Source organism: Eublepharis macularius, chromosome 10 (assembly GCF_028583425.1).
Source record: "Eublepharis macularius isolate TG4126 chromosome 10, MPM_Emac_v1.0, whole genome shotgun sequence".
NCBI lineage: Eukaryota > Metazoa > Chordata > Lepidosauria > Squamata > Eublepharidae > Eublepharis > Eublepharis macularius.
This window is the reverse complement of record NC_072799.1, coordinates 90,004,227-90,022,869: the sequence shown is the minus strand read 5'-3', so window position 1 is coordinate 90,022,869 and position 18,643 is coordinate 90,004,227. Positions and strand designations below refer to the sequence as shown.

The 18,643-nt window shown below is 43.4% G+C and overlaps 1 protein-coding gene across 3 annotated transcripts in view; it reads left to right on the top strand.

Moving 5' to 3' along the window:
- Window positions 1-11,673: 11,673 nt before the first annotated feature.
- Window positions 11,674-18,643, top strand: part of SLAIN2 (SLAIN motif family member 2) — a 47,098-nt gene continuing 40,128 nt past the window's right edge. For all 3 annotated transcript variants that reach the window (XM_054989543.1, XM_054989542.1, XM_054989541.1), the window contains exon 1: window positions 11,674-12,305. In XM_054989543.1, coding sequence (XP_054845518.1) covers window positions 11,872-12,305 — 434 coding nt within the window. In that variant the 5' untranslated portion in view covers window positions 11,674-11,871. The remainder of the gene's footprint in view (window positions 12,306-18,643) is intronic.

Sequence of the window (18,643 nt, the reverse complement as noted above, 5' to 3'; positions counted from 1 at the left end):
AGAAAAGTGTGTCAAATAATGTTTTGGGAAAGATTCCAACAGAGAGGAAAACCTGGAAGGTGGATGATTAAGTAGACAAAGATGGAAGATGCTCCCCCCAAATGCTTCCCTGCTTTGGAGGCCAAAAAGAAGCAAAACCTCTGTACGATTCAGCAGCATATTGCCACAGGTATACCTGGAATCTCACCACTCTCTCCTTGTAGAATAGGTCTATCTATTAAATGAACGAATACATTCAAGATGTTTTGTCATGGAACTAAGTGAAATATATGAGATATAACTCTACGTTGCTCATGTTACATTTTGCAATATAAACTTCTACATACTTCTACATGTATAAAATTTGACCCCCTAATGGCAGCATTGTTTCAGGATGATAGGGAGCCTTCCAGATTTTTTACTGGGGGCCAGGGGAGGCAGGCAATAGCTATCTAGGAGGAATTGAGACCAGGAAGACAGCATGGGGAAACAATGCTTCCTGTTCTGTTGAGAGAGTCTGTATAGTGACCAGAGTTTTGTATTAGAGCCTGAGACACCTGCTGGCCACCAAAAATCACTGGGTGGACTGACCTATCCAACAGGGTTGTTGTGGGGATAAAATGGGGACAGAGAATGTATATCGCTCTGAGTTTTGTGGCGGAAGGGTGGGATGATAATGTAATACAAATGTGTGAGTGCTCCTATTTGTAAAACGTTGGAGACTGTTAGATAGAGGCCGAATCCACACTACCATCGTTCTCGCGGCAGTTTTTTGCTTCTGCAGCGCCATTCCTTCATCTGTTCACATGCATCGTCTCCGAAGCTGTCATTAATTCGGCATGGCGTCGCCACTGTCAGATCTGTGGCTAAATAATAATTGTAATCCAGACTACCTTCTGCAATCAGACAAGAGTCCGTTGTTTCCAAAAGAATTTACTGAAAAAGCAATCATTATAGTCCACTGGCCCAGATGCAATCTCTGGTTTGGTACACGTGTATTGTTACGAATGACAGGCAAAGCATGAGGTACAAAGTATCAGATCCAGCAGACCCAACCTCCCCCCATAGTTCTCAAAACAATCTCTTTGAAGCTGAGAAAGCGAAAGTTTCCCAAGGCTGGAAAAGCGATAGCCAAAACAATCCTCCTCTGTGAGATAGTTGCGTGGAACATCTTGGCACCTGTGAACAAAGCACTTAGAATACTGAAAGAATTAATATGGAGTCTCTTTGGTTACATATTCAGGGATAACATTCTAACCCTGACAGCCACAGCCCATTGCACTTTCGCCGCAGGATATTTTTTGATGAATAACTGCCCTCCGTTGAATTCTGAGCCTCTCTTGACCCGCCTCCCAATTAAGGAGTAATTCTCCACCTTTGTCCCCACCCCTTTTTTTAAAAAATAAAAGAGTACCGTGTCGATATGGCGACACCTCATCATATTAATCTCATTTTAAAAAAGCGGGCAGACCTCAAATATCAGAGGAACAATTTCATATGTTAATTCAATTTATATATTTGGGGGGGGGCATCCACATGATACTGAAATCATGGCTCATGTTACGCCCCGACACAGACTGTGCCGACGAGTTAGGCACAGATGTCAATTTTCCAAAGACAAAATGAAGCTCTGCTGTGGGATGCTGCTGTAGGTGATATTGACCGCTCACCCATTTCCGGATAATTTCAACCAGCAAGCAGGCTGTGATGTTCCGAGCGCTCATCGTAAGTGTCTCGGGTGATTTTTTAAAATATATTATATTAATGGTGTCGTTGTACCATTGAACCAGGATGCTTACTCGTCGATATAGCGTCAATTTGTCCTTTAAAAAAAAAAAACGCAGGGCCGTTCGGGTTTTTCCCGCCCCTTTACTCGTCTTTTTGAAAGGGGATGTGATCAACGGATTGCGCAGGAGAAGCGCTATTCAAAGGGTGATGTGGACAAACAAGCAAAGAATGCACAATAACAGATGGAGCAATCATTGCACAAGAAAAGCGAGAGCTAAGGTAGTGTAGAATCGGCCAGAAAGATCAATAGACAGAATTTGCAAACCCTTATTGGTGCTTTTAAAAATCAGAATTCTCATGAATCTCCAGTACTATTTTTGCTTTAGAACTTATACTGTGTTGAGCTTAAAAGCATTAGGATACAAGGAAATATTTAAGATGAGTCATTCAAGTCCAGGCAAAACTCTGAAATCACAGGCTTTGCAAACGAACATGCTACTATTTAGGACTGATATGTTACCAATTATATCAAAATACATTATCACTGGATTATGATTGCAAGAAGTTTCTCCATATTTCATCATGTAATGCATTGAGATCCAGTGTGCCATAGTGGGTAGAGCATCTGGCTAGGATCCTGGGGCACCTGGGTTCGAAACCACACCTCTGTCATGGAAGCTTTCTTGGAGACTGTAGGAATGTGACTATGTTCTTTGAGCTTAACCTACCTCACATGGTTATTACTGCAAAAAATGGAGGAAGAGAGAACAACGCATCTCCGTTGGTATGAAAAGCAAAACATAAATAAATGCAAAATGTAAAGTGTACGTCAGATTCAGCTGTCAGATATAAATTCTATAAGGTTTTAGGCAGGCAAACTTCAGAAATGTATGATACTGAGCAGTGTGTTTAATCTAGAAACCTGTTTATGATTTATTGGCTTATATAAAGCTCACACTAAACAAAATATTTTTTCTTCTTACGGTACATCCTTCAAATTAAATTATTTAATATCAAATAAAGCTCCCTGTTGAAAATCACCATTAATTTCTGTTGCCATGGATATGTTACTACTGGAAAAAATATATAACGACATGTTTCCTATAATACAATGCCTTACTTTTACCTCCAAATGTCTTAAAAGGTCCTAGGGATTCACTTTTGTCCCATCAATCAAATATGCAGCGTCTTGATCTTAACTTGACACAAGAATAGCAAGCTTTGGAGGGAAGGGAATCATTTGATCTATAAAGAGGAACGATTATAGTTTCTTATTTTAAAAGACTTTATTCCTTCCTTTTCGTATCATTTGCAGGCTGACACATGTGCATGTGTTGCAGTCTCTGTGCATGCGAAAAAGAAGCCCACATGCTTCATCTGGTTACAATGGTTTAACAGTAAGGGTTGCCATATTTTAACAGAGCCATCCTGCCATTTACTTTGCAAGGCGTGCCAAACAAGCATAACATCAAGGGACTTGTTGGGGTTGCTATATAATAAAAGTATCTAGTCACCTTCTAATTAGTTTAATTGGAAATATGAAGTTGGAAAACAGATCACTAATACCCAGTGGTCATTATAGCCCCCTTACTAACACACACCAATTTCAACTTTCAACAGAATGATGAACAGAATAACATGATCTCTTATGTTAGTCTACTAAACAACCTGGCCACTCTTAAGTGAGTTTTTTTGACAGCAAGCTGGCTGTTGTTCTTTACTGCCTCCAAGAGGTCTTTCCCATAAATATATATTTAGTCTGAAGACAAACACACTTAAGTTTGTTCTCACAATTCTACCTTCCTAAAAATATGGACAAGTTCTATCCTTGTGGTTTACCTAGGGTTGTCAGATCCCCATAGGCTCCCAGCAGGAGGAAGAGCCTGGTATCTACTGGAGGAAGTGACAACATTGCACTGGCTTTACACGGGGCTGATTCCTTTAGAACTTGGCCCCTGCGAAGCATTGGAGCATTCCCACAGCCAACACGATGACATCACTTCAGGAAATGATGTCGCCAGGAGTGCACATGCCATGTGCTGGCCTAGATTGACTGCCAATGGCAGGCAATTGACAGAAGCTTACCATCTCCCACCAGGACAAACCGCCAGGCACTTGCCTGCTATTGGTCGGCACCTGGGAACCCTAAGTTTCCACTTAGGGTGGAACTCCTGTAACATAAGCTATAAAAATGACCAATCTGTGTAAATCTTAGTACCATCTTGAAACATCATGATTTGTGACAATGGTCTGAAGCAGTGGTGATAGAGTTGCCAGGCCTCCTAGGCAACCCGCAGGTGGCACTTACCAGAGCTCTTTTCTTCGTGCACGCAAAATGTGTGTGCTCGCCCAGCCTTGGCTGGGAGACCTCACTTCTGGAGATAGGGTTGCCAGTTCCTCTTACTCTCCTGGTGGTGGTGGGGGGGCTGACACTCACCTTCTGAGTGTTCCCTCTCACACGCACTCCCAGTGCAAAGGAGCAAACTCTCCTCCCGCACCACATTTCAAATGAATCTTCTTCCTGTCAGCTTTCTTCAGTGTTCAGCTCACATCCATACTTGGTAATGGAGAATAATACTATAGTGCGGATTATCTTAATCTTGGTCCCCGGTGACCCATTTTAGTGATTTTTTCTAGTTCCTTCATGGCTTCCCTTCCAATTCTCAATTTCCTTCTGATTTATTGGTTGCAGTCTCCATTTTGGTTGAGTCAAGGATTAAAAAAATCTTTTAACAATTTCAGTTTCTTCATTGTCCACCTTGTGTATGTGTGGTGCCTTCAAATCAGAGTTGACTTATGGCAACCTCTAGTGGGGTTTTCATGACAAGAGACTATCAGAGGTGGTTTGCCATTGCCTGCCTCTGCAACCCTGGGCTTCAGTGGAGGTCTCCCATCCAATTACAGATCCTTTTGGGGAAAACATGGCTTGTGTGCACTAGCTGAGGATCCCCTTAAGGGATATTGGGAGTGAAGCAGAACAAGGATAAGACCAGCTTGGGGGCTGACAGGGCATGCTTTTTTCTAGGTGACAAGGAATACTACACAGAGGCGGGATTCCCAGGTGGAATCCCACTTACTGTCATCTCATGGTGTCCCCCTCAGTTGGCAGGCTAAAGAAGAGAGGGTGTCATTGGCTGGTTGGCAGGCCAGCCAATCTTGGATCCATGCCGTATATGGCACCACAACTTTAGTGAAATGTAAGCAATAAAGTTGTGGCCTTTTTAATTCCACCTGTGATCTCCGTGTCTTCCTAGCCCCTGCCCTACCTTCACACCTTGAGCTGGCCCTGCAAAGATCTTTCTGTTTAAGAAGGCTGTGTCAAAGCTCATGCTTGGCAATCTGCATGTGCTCAGAGGCTCACCAGTGCCAAACTGTTAGTGAAAATCAATTTGGTGGCATCAGGTCCAAAAGATACATAGCCAAGGGGAGAGAAGGTGTGGGGATTTGCTGTCTTACAAGTAAGCAAGCGTACTCTCTGCTGTGTCTGTAACAGTTGCCTTTTCTAATTTATTATGGTGAAATTTAGTACCCAGTAAACTTAAGTATTAACCTTTGTCTTGTATCCATATGGGCAAACATTTCATACTACTTTGTACTTCAGCCTGTTCTCTTCCACTATCAAATCTATTTTTTTATCTTTTAAAAAAATTCCAACATTTTGTACATGCTCTCTCCTTCAACAATACATTTTGATAACATTCATGTTACAACCCCTTTCTTTCCGTTGGGTAGATTTGGCCTTTAAGCCTTTTATTCTTGCCTCCTCTTAGTAGATTGCTGCCACCAGGAATTAAATTCCAGAATAACTTAAATTTCCCCTTTTAGTAGCGTGCCTGAGGGTCAGGCTTTTTTGTGGTATTATGTGGCCCTGAGGATAGGAATGGGATATAGGAATGACAGATATTTTGGGACATAAAAAACCCAAAGTGAACTTTTATTTTTATAAGAAGTGTATCGGTTTGATATTATTTCCAAAACTTGATGGTTGCAAAAGAGTAGTTCTCGGTTCTTAAAGTAACTTTACTTAAACCCAGTCACACAGATCTTCTCTCAAGCTTCACACACAACGTGCCTGCTTTTGATATTAGTATCTCTCTCAATTACCAGTAAGACCTTTTCTCAGGCGCACACACAGTTTGCCTGCTTTTCCCTGACTGAATGTTCCTCCACAAACACACAGTTCAGGCTTCCACACAGGTTATATTTCTCTCAGACAACAGACTGCTTGCCTGCTTTCTCCTGACTCAATATTTTTCTCAGAAATGCTTAAACAGGCTAAGGCTGCACACAGCTGGCCTCTCCTGCCCTAAATATTTTCTCTCCCCTCTCAGTCTAAAACTGCCTTCACTCCGCCCACACTCTCAGTCATCAGCCAATCATATCACTCACTCATCCCTTTCTTTTGCCCCCACTCTTCATCTACATCACACCAAGCATTTAAAGACACACACACACACACTTACTTAAAATCATTACAATTCACAACTTGGTTCTGTTATGGAATATGATGGTTGCCAGGTATGTCATTACAGTTAACATAAAGAACATACTGGTAACAAACTATATCATATTCAAACTAAAACCAGAAAATGCTTTTTATTCATATAATTTTTATTAGTGGTTCAGGGTAAATGACACTATAAATTCTTCCCACTGGGTGGTGCTGGGTTGCTATGAATGTCATATTTGTACAGGAAAATATGAGGACTCCTCCTAAATTATCAGGTTTGTTGTTTGGGAGTGTAGATGGACTCTTAAGTATTGTCACACTAACAGCACAATCCTAGGCACATAGTTTCAGGTGGACAACTGCGTTGGTCTGTGGCAGAGTATATGACAAAGAGAGATCTGGTTTTTAACGTGCCACTGGACCAGTCTAAGCCCACTAATTGTAATGGGCTTAGACTGGAGTAACTCTTTTTAGGATTACATGTAAAATAACCTATCTTGGGAAACATTTTCACAGTTCAAAATGTTCAAGTTGACTTGGATATCATTAGGAATAGTTGACTGGGCACATTATCCAGCTTAGATAAAGAAAAATAATTCTGATTGAAACCAACACCCCAATTCATGTGATTTTCCAGGTGGTATAACCAAAACACGCACCTTCTACAATAACATAGCCCAAATTTTCCTGACGAGAAACCAACAGTGATTTAAAAGCTATAATTTGACTTATGCTGAAGCAGCCATCTCACCTGGATTATCTCAGAATGCCTGTAGATGTGTTTGTGGAGAGATGTCATTTATTTGAAAGCACTTTCACAGCAAAACCACATGGCAAATGAAAAAATTACATATCAGGAATGAAGACTAAGTTAAAACGTGTCTCTGTGATGCCAGGTTTTCACATAATTTTCATGCACGTTCACTCAAGCAGCATTCACATGGGTTCTGACGTGATAGCCATGTGAGAGAATTGTACCACATCAATGTAAAACTCTGTATATTTGAATCGGCCATAAAAGGCTACAGAAATGTAATCTGCTAAGCTTCGGCAGATGTAGGTATTTAACCAGCATTTACATTAGTCTGAATTCAACTCCACCTTATTACTTTACAGAATAATTATTTAGATTTCTGATTAAGACACTGTTGCTTCCCAACCCTCCAGGGAAGTTTTCAACATGCCAGTACTTGTTCTTTTATGCATATGAGTGTTTAGCTAAATCCCCAAGTAAAACCTATTATGAATTTCAGAATACATCTGATTTATATCTGCTTTTATACAACTGAATGATCTCATTTAGCACTTTACTGTTGGAACTTGTACAAGACCCCACCCTTATGAAGCAACTTTCTGATCACACCCCATGTAGGCTTCTAGTGTTCTGAGAAAAAAGGAAGACCTAAAACAAGATAGCTGGACTCAATAAAAGAAGCCATGTCCTCCAATTTGCAGAATCTGAGCAAGCAAGTCTGTTAATGATAGGACGTTTTGGAGGTCTTTCATTCATAGGGTCGCCATATGTCAGAGGCAACTTGACGGCACATCACACAACACACACATACCTTGAGAACACTTTCCCTGTTTTGTTTGTGTGACCTATATGTTGCTGTCTTCTACAAAAAGTGGAAGACAGCAGAAAATGATCTTATCCTTGGTAACCACTAACCTAATCTCAGGTGGGTGTACCCACAGCAGGGTAATTGGTGAGGATATTCACTCATGGACAGTTTCATATGAGAACAGGCAGTCCCGCAAATCTCCGTATCAGATCTTTTACAGCTTTCTAGCTCAAAATCAACATTCCAAATTGTGTCTGAAACACCCATAACCAATGAAGTTCTTTAGGAGCAGGGCTTATTTCGAGGGGAACGTGCAGGAATGCAGTTTTGGCAGTTCCTCAAAGAGGTCACGTCAGGTGGCCCCACCCACCTGACTCTCAGCCATTTTGGGCCCATTTCAGCCTGGATTGGGGCTGAAACGGCAGATCAAACCTCTGATGGGTGGTGGATCACTCTCCCACACAGCATTCCGGGCCATTTTGGGCCCCTTTTCAGCCATTTTCAGCCCCCTTTTGCCATTTTGGGCCCAATTTCAGCCCTGAATGGCCAGGATTGGGTCCAAAACAGCCAGGATAGATGATGTCAGGGTGTGTGGCATATGCTAATGAGTTATGCTAATGAGCTATGCTAATGAGTTCCTCCAGCTCTTTTTCTATGAAATGACCCGTTTAGGAGGTACATGCATTTCTAGGCAATCCAACAGAAAAGAGCAAGAGTCAGCAGCATCTATAAAACTAACAAAATTTGTGGTAGGGCACGAGCTTTCATGAGCCACAGCTCATTTCTTCAGATACCTGTATCAGTTACCTGTATCTGAAGAAGTAAGCTGTGGCTCATGAAAGCTCATATCCCACCACAAATTTTGTTAGTCTTATAAATGCTACTGAACTCTTGTTCTTTTCAGACAAGTTAATATGGCTACCCATCTTGATCTAGGCAATTCAGCATCTGCATATTCTGGAAAAGCTGAAGTTTCTGGATGATCCTCAAAAACATCCCCCTAGATTACACCATACAGTAAACTAATCTGTAAGGTACCTAAACATGGATAACTGAGGTCAGTTCTGCCCCACCCAGCCCCCTCCCCAGGAAGGGCCATAGCTAGTGTACAGTGCCATCCTAAGCAGGTCTACTCAGGTCACAGTCAACACACTTTTTAGTCCCACTCACACAGAGCTTAGGTGTACTTTACCCAGGTTTATACCTCAAGAACACCTTACCGGTTTTGTTGTGTGATCTGTATCTTGCTGTCTTTTTGCTGCCACCCAAGACTTTTGTCTTAGAACTCTTCTGCTTAACTGGTACTACAGGAAGGCATGGTAGTGTCAGATACACCCCAGCATTATCTTCCATGATTGTTTCTAATGTTCTGATCTTCTGAGAATGTGTAAAGGGAACTTAGTTGCTGCTTGGCTGTTAGTTGCCTATCTTGCAGGTGTTTTGCTTTCACTTTCCCAGCTGGCTTGAGAACAAGGCCTTGGAGTGCCGGCTGGAGCCGGTCCTCCCTGAGAACTGTGATGAACTCATTCCTCCCTTCGTGACAAAACCCTATCAGTCTCCAATTCCCAGGGGTGGGAACGTTCCCCTATAATTAACACTGCTCACCTACCTTGCGTCACACATCACTTCTGCCAATGACCTTGTCTGAGTACCTTGATACTGATAGATCTCTTTAATAAATTAACTTTAACTCTTACACCTGAGTGTCTACAGTGAAGTGCTTGGGGGATTTATCTGGCAAGACCTGACAGGTAGTTTGTCAGAATGGTCAGCACATGAGGGTGGTTGTGAGCAGGGCTTTTTTTCTGGGAAAAGAGGTGGTGGAACTCAGTGGGTTGCCCTCAGTGAAAATGGTCACATGGCTGGTGGCCCCGCCCCCTGATCTCCAGACAGAGGGGAGTTTAGACTGCCTTCTGTGCCACAGTGCAGTGCAGAGGGCAATCTAAACCCCTCTGTCTGGAAATCAGGGAGCGTGGCCACCAGCCATGTGACCATTTTCAAGAGGTTCCAGAACTCCGTTCCACCACGTTCCAGCTGAAAAAAAGCCCTGGTTGTGAGGTAAACAAGGAACTCAGGTCTATTCCATGGGGCTTACTATTAATGTGTGCATTAGCAGTATAATGCATAACAAACTGTGGACCATCCTTACTTAAGACAATGATTATTGCCGGTACAACGTGAGGAAAGATGGAAGGCAGCAGGAAAAGAGGAAAACCCAAAAGAGGAAAACCCCAAATGAGATGGCTTGACTCAATAAAAGAAGCCACAGCCTCCAGTTTGCAAGATCTGGGCAAGGCTGTTAATGGCAAGATGTTTTGGAGGTTATTAATTCATGGGTCACCATAAGTTGGAAGTGACTTAACAGCACATAACACACATACACACCAGTTTTTACTGCATTGTCTTATACCTTGTAATCCATCTTCTGTTTTGCTTCTAGCATACCTTACTTTAGATAATGATACTGCTTGCGTTGTTTCCTCATTCTGTAATCCTAGTTCTATTGCATTGTACATTGGTTGTTTTATGATGTCTGTCTACATTGTAATCCACCTCAAATCTCAAAGGACTATAAACAAAGTAAAATAAATAAACCAGTCATGGAAGAGTGGTCTTATGGTCACAGGAGCAGAAACTGTTGGCTTACTTTGATCTAACGTTAAGTCTTAATGCTTATTGAAGAAATTATGAATGCTAAGTACCAATATAATTTTCCTTTATTCAACATATTTATAATTGGCAATGTTGAAAATAATTCACAATAGAAGATTATCGTGTATTACATTTATTATCCTGCCCTTCTTCCGCCATGGGACATGGCATACATTTGGGTTCTACGGGGGTCTTCCATCCAAGCAATGAAATGACCTGACCCACACCTGCTTAGTTCAGGCACAGACTGGAACCAGTCTGGCAAATGAGGGAAAATGGGAATTATATAACAATAAGAAAACATAAAAAAATTCATGGTGTTAAAATAAAACAAACTTTTATTTTAAAGTATTGGGGATTTATAGTGAACAGTTGTGTTCTGTGGGGCTTGGCTTTCCATGATAGGCCTTGTGGGGATTAGAGCCTATTACAAAAGAATGTTAAGATTCCTTAATGGCTTCAGAGCCTAGTGTGGTGGGGTAGAGGGCTGGACTGGGATCTAGGAAGACCCAAGTTTGAATCCCCCCCCCCCCGTTGCCAAAGAAACTCGCCGGGTGACCTTGGGCCAGGCATACACTTTCAGCTTACTGTATCTCACAGGGTTGTTGTGAGGATAAAATGGCGTAATGATGTACACTGCTTTGGGTCCCGACGATGAAACAGAGCAGGTGAATGAAAGGCACTTGGCACATGTTCTGACACCACCTTACCTCTGCCAGTGGTATCCATCACCAGGGCCCTTGTGGAAACCAACACAATTGACGAAGCGTCTAATAATATAAGGGAGTGCCCTCAAGTCACAGCCACCGTAGGGCCGCCCCTGGGGCAGTTTTCGTGGCAAGAGGCTACCAGAGGTGGTCTGCCGCTGCCCAGGTCTTTCGTGGAGGGCTCCCATCCAGCTGCTAACCAAGGCGGCCCCCGTTTGACTCCTGAGATCTGACGAGACCAGGCTCGCCTGACCAGGGCAAGAACCTGAGCGCGAGGCTGCGCGGGGGGAACCAAGCAGCGGCGGGCAGGGCGGCGGTGGGCGCGCGGCTGCCCTCCCTCAACGGCCAACAGCCGGCCTCGCGCGCCCTGTGTGAAATCACCGCCGCGCCCGGCCCCCATTGTCTCCCTGGCGCCGCCCCTCACGGCCCGGCCTGGTCGCCCCGGGGGAGAAATCGCCGGGGGACCGGGAGAGCGAAAGAGCCGCGAGGGAGGGACGGACATGGCGCCCGCCGCGCTGGCCGAGGCCGCGGCCGGATATGCGTGTCTGCGACGGGCCGCGGCGGCGGGCGTCGCTGACTCGGCGAGGCTCAGCCCCTGAGCCGGAGCGGCGGCGGCGGCGGCGGCAGGAAGAGGCGAAGGCAGAGCCCGAGCTGCGCTTCCCCGCCCGGCCATGTAGAGGGGGCCCGCCGCGGAGACGCCCGCTCGCTCGCCCCGGCGTGAGGGAGTAGAGAGGCAGCGGCGGCTGAGCGGAGGGGCCCGAGGAGGGTCGTGGCGGCCCCTCGCCCGCCCGCCATGGAGGACATCAACTCCAACGTGAACGCCGACGCCGAAGTGCGGAAGCTGCAGGAGCTGGTGAAGAAGCTGGAGAAGCAGAACGAGCAGCTGCGCATCCGCAGCGCCGCCGGAGCGCCCGCGGGCAGCCCCAAGCGGCTCCTCGGCACCGGCGGGGCGTCGGGCGCTTCCACGCCGCCGGCCGCCGCCCCGCCGCCGCCCCCGTCCCCGCCGCCTTCGTCGTCGTCCCCCGCCGCCCGGAGCAGCCCGTCGCTCTCGGGGCTCGAGGGCCGCTGCCCCAGCCCCAAGGCCGGGCCCCGGCGGCCTGGGCCGGGGGAGGAGAGCGGCGGGCGCGGCGGTGCGGCGGAGAACGGCGGCCTCCTGGACGAAGTGGAGCCGCTGAGGCCCGACGAGCTGGAGAGGCTGGCCGGCGGCGAGGAGGACGAGACCGGCTGGTGAGCGGCGGGAAGGGGTGGGGGGCTTAGCGGAGACAGCCAGGCAGGCCGTGCCCCTGGGTGGAAGGGAGTCGCCCCGGAGCCCGGCCGGGGCTGGGGCTGGCCTGCCCCGGGGAGTGGGAGAGGCAAAACACGTTTAAAAATTGTATAATTTTTCATTATTATAAATGGAGAGTCCCTTTGTGCTCTCCCCACTCCGCAGCGGCTTCGGCGTACTTTTGTTATAACAACCCAGAATCACAATGGCTAGCTCGGGAAGGAGACCCGTGCGGATTGGTTGGGCCGCGCTTTCTGAAGCATCCAGGGTTTGTTTGTTTGTTTGAACGTCATGAGACCTGGGCGTGTTTGGAAACCGAGGACTGAAAGAACTGCCGTAAATCACTCCTGTATTAAGTGCAAGAGCCCAGGAGCACCGAGAAGACTAACACAATTCCTGGTAGGGTATGAGCTTTTATGTGTCACAGCTCACTTCTTCAGGCATCAGGTATCTGAAGCTGTGACTCACAAAAGCTCAAATTTTGTTAGTCTTATAGGTGCTCCTGAACTCTTGCTCTTTTCTGCTGCTACAGACAAACATGGCTACCCATCTTGATCTGTCTTCATGTATTAAGTGTTCAGGTGTACTTTTTGAGGCGCTGTGATATTTACCTGGTTTCTGTATTTTTCAAGAAAGCTGTTAAAATCTTGTCTTTAGAGATATGCTCATACTTTGATTACTTATCCCAGCATTGAGTTTTACTGCTATTTTCTCATAAGTCGTAACTACTTTGTTTTATGAGCTTCGGGGTATCTGACCCTTTTCTGGATCAGAGATCTTGAGAAAATGCTGAGCCGGTATTATGTAAAACATTGGATTTTAGTGAGGGGAATACTCCTGAGGATTAAGAAAATGTCTGTAAGGGATCTTGAAGATAAAGTAATAGACTAAATCAGTTTTTCTTTAAGACTCCCCCTGCAAAGAAGTAGCGTATATATTTAAGTTATTCTCAAATGGTTGCTGTTAAGTATGTTAATCCTGTCTGTCTGTCTAAGACATAGACATATAGAGATGGGCCGGGTAGGTAGTGCTTATTAGGATAACTTACATTTTATACTCCAGTACAGACACTTTCTCTGCAATTCTAGTAATATTTTCCTGTTGAGTAAACACCATTGAATAGACCTGAGTAGGATTCTGAGGAAACCTGCTTAGGATCGCTCTCTTTGTCTACAGAATACCATGTAGGTTAACAGGAGTGCATGCATGTATAAAATAGTGGCTTTTCACTTTAAAGTATGTGTCTCCCTTCTGTCTGCAATTCCACTTGTATATATATTTTAAGGGAAGTACAATTTGTGGGTATTTTGAGGGAAGTGCAACGTGTCTGTATGTGGCTTTTATGACTTGTTCAATACTTGTACTTGGTATCTGTACCAGAATACAGAACGTAAAAAGTGATCCTTAGAAGGAAGAAGTAAGAAGAGAAGTTAACTTTTTGAACAGAGAACTGTTTCTAGAACAAAGTTTAATAGTTCGTAGATACATGACTACTCTAAAACTGCGTTGCAGATTACACAGAATAACAAGCAATTGCATAGTTTAATCAGGAGGGAAGATTGAAAAACTAGCCAAAAAGTCATGCTACATTTGGAGCAAAATTATAGTCAACTTTATGTAGCATATGTTTGTCTCCAGTAACATCCTCTTCTTTAGCTGCTAAGGCAACAGAATCACTCATTAAATAGAATGATTAGAAGTGTAACTACGTAGATCAGTGGTGCTGAAAGCATGAGGTGAATTTCTGGGCATAGATGGTTGCTGTAGTGGTACAAGTTCTTACTTCCCCCTATCTAGCCCTTTCAGTGGGAGCAAGAAGGTTATGTGCGCAGTCCTATGCAGAAGAGCAGGATTTGGGTCCAGTAGCAAAGGCCAACTAGATTTGCAGGGTATGAGGTTTTGAGAATCAAAGCTCCCTTTGTTAGACAACAGGAGCTTTAACTCTCAAAATCTCATGCCCTGGAAATCTAGCTGGTCTTTAAGGTGCTCCTGGACCGAAATCTTGCTCTTCTACTACAGATCAACATAGCTTCCCTCCCCCCCGCCCCCGAAACAGTTATTCCAGTCTAAGCCCACTGATTTCGGTTGACTTAGACTGCAGTAACTTTGCATAGGAGCACTGTAAGTCTTTTGAATCTGACTGTCCAGCAGTCAACTCTCATCTCCCCCCTCCCCGTTTTTTCCCCTTCCCTGGTGAATCTTCTTCACCATCCCCATACTGTTCCTCTCCTTTCCTTTGACCCCCATCGCCTTGGGCCCTGACTAGAGGGGTGAAGTATCCATACTAATTGCAGGTTTTTATCTTTGTTTCCTGGAGAGAAAAATGTTTGTTTTTAAGTATTTCTAAGTGGTTGTGATGATAATGCAAATCAACGTGTTTAATTGAGGCTCTTCCAGATTTGTTTCAAAGACTGCTGTGCATCTTCTACCGAACCTTCTAGTTCATTTGGCCCAGTTCCTGTATGAATTGTGTGTGTTGGGTGCCCTGACGGTGACAGGCCTCTCAGTGTGAAATCCCTGTTGAGATGCTTATTATGGATGATTGTGCCAACTCCCTAGTATAGATAAGTCATTATCCATTACAAGTAATCACAAGTATTTTGGAACATGTTAATTGTACCCAAATAAAATAGTCCAGTTTTCTTTGAGTAAGACCAAATCATAGCTTTAGCGGAGCGATATGTGCAAACTTTAGTGGGAGGGATACAGGTAAATAGAATTCACCAGTTCTTAATCCAATTTAAGAGCTGTGTGGCCTGCTTAAACAGAAGTTGCATTTCTTGGCCTCATTCCTAAGTATAGTGAAATAACTGTTCAAACAACAATGCCAATATAACAGCTATCCTCTTAAAAATTACATATTTTTAAATTTGTCCACCTTCTAATTAGACAAGTTTATAGTTTGGGTATGGGAGAAACTGTCCTGTCTTGATAGGTCATGTGTAAGATGACTCACTCAGCTAATTTAGGAGTTATGAAGTATATGAGGATAAGTTTAAACAAAAAAAATTCTGACTCTTTGCTTGATGGTGGTTATCAGTGTGGCTTGAACCAGGTAGTATTAAAAAAAAATTATACCCTGTTAGATTTAACACGTCAAGAGGAACATGCAGTGGTAACTGTCAGAATAACTTTAACTTTTTGATGTTGGTTAAGAACATATTTGCTTTTAAATTAAATTACCTGTATGTGTAGTGATGTCACATTATCAGAACTTTTTTAGGAAAAACAAATCTATGTGACAATCAGTTTCGTTTAAAAAAGAAGCAGCAGCAGCAAGTTTCTAGCTGGGGGTGGGTGGGAGATGAAATTGAGGAGACGAGACCTACTGAAATCTCAGATGCTAGCCCCACCTAAGTGGGATTTCCAGTACTCTGAAAGAAGAATGTCAGGGCTCTGCATAGCTCCTGGATCTTTTGTAGGACTAGCAGAGACAGACAAGGTAAATGCAGTTATTTACACTAATCAGAGATACCGAGTTTAGTTGCCTTAGATGTGAATTGACTTTTTTGAGCACACAAACATGTACTTAAGATATCTTAAAAATATAAGATATCATTTCTGAAAATATGATTCATAGTGCAGTGTGCCTTCAAGAACTGCATTAAGAGATTTGCTGTTAACTTTTCCTTCTCCCCACCGAATACAATGTCCATTTGTCCTGTGTACATCCATCTCCTAAAGAGGGTTCAATCTGTACAATGGCAGTGGAAAAAGATATCATGGAGTTCTCTCACACCCTATTTTTCTGCTCTTAGAGAAGATAACTTCCCATTTTGTTCACCTGTGACTACAAACTAAGGTGGAAAATTTGTTACCCTCCCCTTGATGATACAGATAGTTCTGTACTATGTTATTATATTATTTTATTTTTTTGTAATTTATAGTCTGACTCACTGGGACTCAAGGAGGATTACACAGAGTATGTCAATATACTCAACAGGATGGGACATCCAATAAACAATGCAATAGGATTTAAATTTTAGAAATCTGGAAATCTGAAAACAGAACTGAAACAAAGCATAAGTATTAACATGACATGTTAAATGATGCAAAAATTACATAGTAGTATCCTACATACAGCAAAAGGCAGTATGAACTATACACAATAGTATATAGACCTCTGTCCCTAACCACATCGGACGAAGAAAACTGTGATTCTCGAAAGCTTATGCTACAGTAAAGTTGGTTAGTCTTAAAGGTGCTACTGGACTCTTTTCGATTTTGTCCCTAACCGTTTACCCAAGTATCTAGCAGAACAATTTTGTTACAGTATATCCATGTTAAAGGTAAAGGTAGTCCCTTGTGCAAGCACCGACATCCCCCCAAGAGCCATGGGGGGGGGGAGTTGCATCACACCGTTTTCTTGGCAGACTTCTTACGGGGTGGTTTGCCATTGCCTTCCCCAGTCATCTACACTTGACCCCCAGGAAAATGAGTTCTCATTTTACCAACCTTGGAAGCATAGAAGGCTGAGTCAACCTTGAACCGGCTATCTGAACCCGGCTTCTGACAGGATCGAACTCAGATCGTGAGCAGAGCTTGGGCTGCAGTTACCTGTGTAGAAAAGTCCTCTTGAGTGATCAACCCAGGAGAGTGGGAGCCTTCCTGACCTCATGAGGCCATACCATAAAGTAGGAGCCACAATGGAGAAAGTACATGTATGGGCAGTTGTTCACTTTGCCCATTTGCATTCTGTTCAGATGAGTAACCAATGTAAAGTGCATTACAGTAGTCTAGTCTGTGTTATTGTGTCATGGATCCAGCTGGCCATATCAGCCATATCAAGGTAAGGGGCCATCTTCTGGGCTAAACTGAGTTGGAAGAAATCTTTATTGCAGCTGCATTTACTTGCTTCTCTAGCAGCAGTGCTGGATCCAGTATAACCCCTAGGCTCTTAACTGAGTCTGCAAGGGTTAACTGAACCCAATCAATAGTGGGAAGCATAATGTCCTTCAAGATCTGCGGCTTCCTCTCACTTTTGTCTTGTCTGGGTTCAGTTTCAGCTTGTTTGCTTTCAGCCTGATTAGAAGCCACCTTTACTGCTCAGCAAACCTGTATCACTAATCTAGGACTGCCAACCTCAACAGGAGTCAGCTGAAGATCATCAAAAGTGGGAGCACAATGTCTTCAAAATCTTGCCTTCCCAGTTTGTGAAATAAATCACAAATGTGCACATTCATTTTACTTTGACTTCGGTTCTACGTTGGCCATCACACTTAACTTTATCTAGCACTGTAATGCTCCAGATACTCTAATATTAATGTGGAATGTGGAAAATTCTTGAATAAACTATGCATAGGCAGTATTATAATTAATAATATCAATTGTTTTAATCCAGTGATGGATAAGTTTGTTCGGGAACTTAATTGAATAGTGCCACTTTATAAAGGTTTTTCTTATTCTTTGCTAATATTCAGTATATCATCTCAGTATTAACTGGAATGTTGTATCCATGTTTAAAATCTTGCCATTGCCTTTCTTGAGCCCTTAGAAGGAGGAGGGAGAGAAAACATATTCAAGCTACTCTTTGGTTATACAGCCACACATAAACAGGTTTTTTTATTTCTTGCAGCACTGATGTTTGTAGCTTTTATGTTAAAGCACTTCATAAAAGTGCATTTCTCTGTCGTTAATACTTTTATCTCGACATATTATCTGTGCTTTAGCTCCGTGGCATTTTCACTCATGAGGAAACCAGATGGCACGGTCTTCAGCATAATAGAAAGTGAAATCTAGTAAAATCATAGCTAGCCAAGAAATAGGATTATTAAAACCATGTTTTTAAGGTTTGAATAATAACTTTTGATAAGATGGTAGTATATGGAAGCAAGTCTGGTGACACCTTTATGGGATAACTAGCTGGAGCCTAGTAAAAGTCATGAGTAATTTCTCCTTTGTTACTTTGGTCTTCAGTGCAGCGAAATGCAGTGAAGCATTTATAGGGACAGCTAATGCAGATTTTATAGTTGCCTTCATTATGTAACAGCATCATCATCTTTGGGGAGTCAGAAAGTATTGATTCTCTTATATGCAGATGACATGGTATTGGTGTCCTTAACTTGTATCTGTTTAAGGAGGATGCTGAATAAACTGTAACAGTGAGGTCTTGAACATCAACTTTGCCCAGACTTATGTAATGGTCTTTGGGAAGAGGCCTCGAGGATTTAAATATTCAATAAATGGCAGTCCCACTGCAAAATGAAGAAAAGTGTCTTAGGGTGATGTTTAGTGAAAGCCCACTTGGCAATAACAGAAGCCTCAGTTTTGAGAACTACTGGGGCCATCTTTAAATTTTACA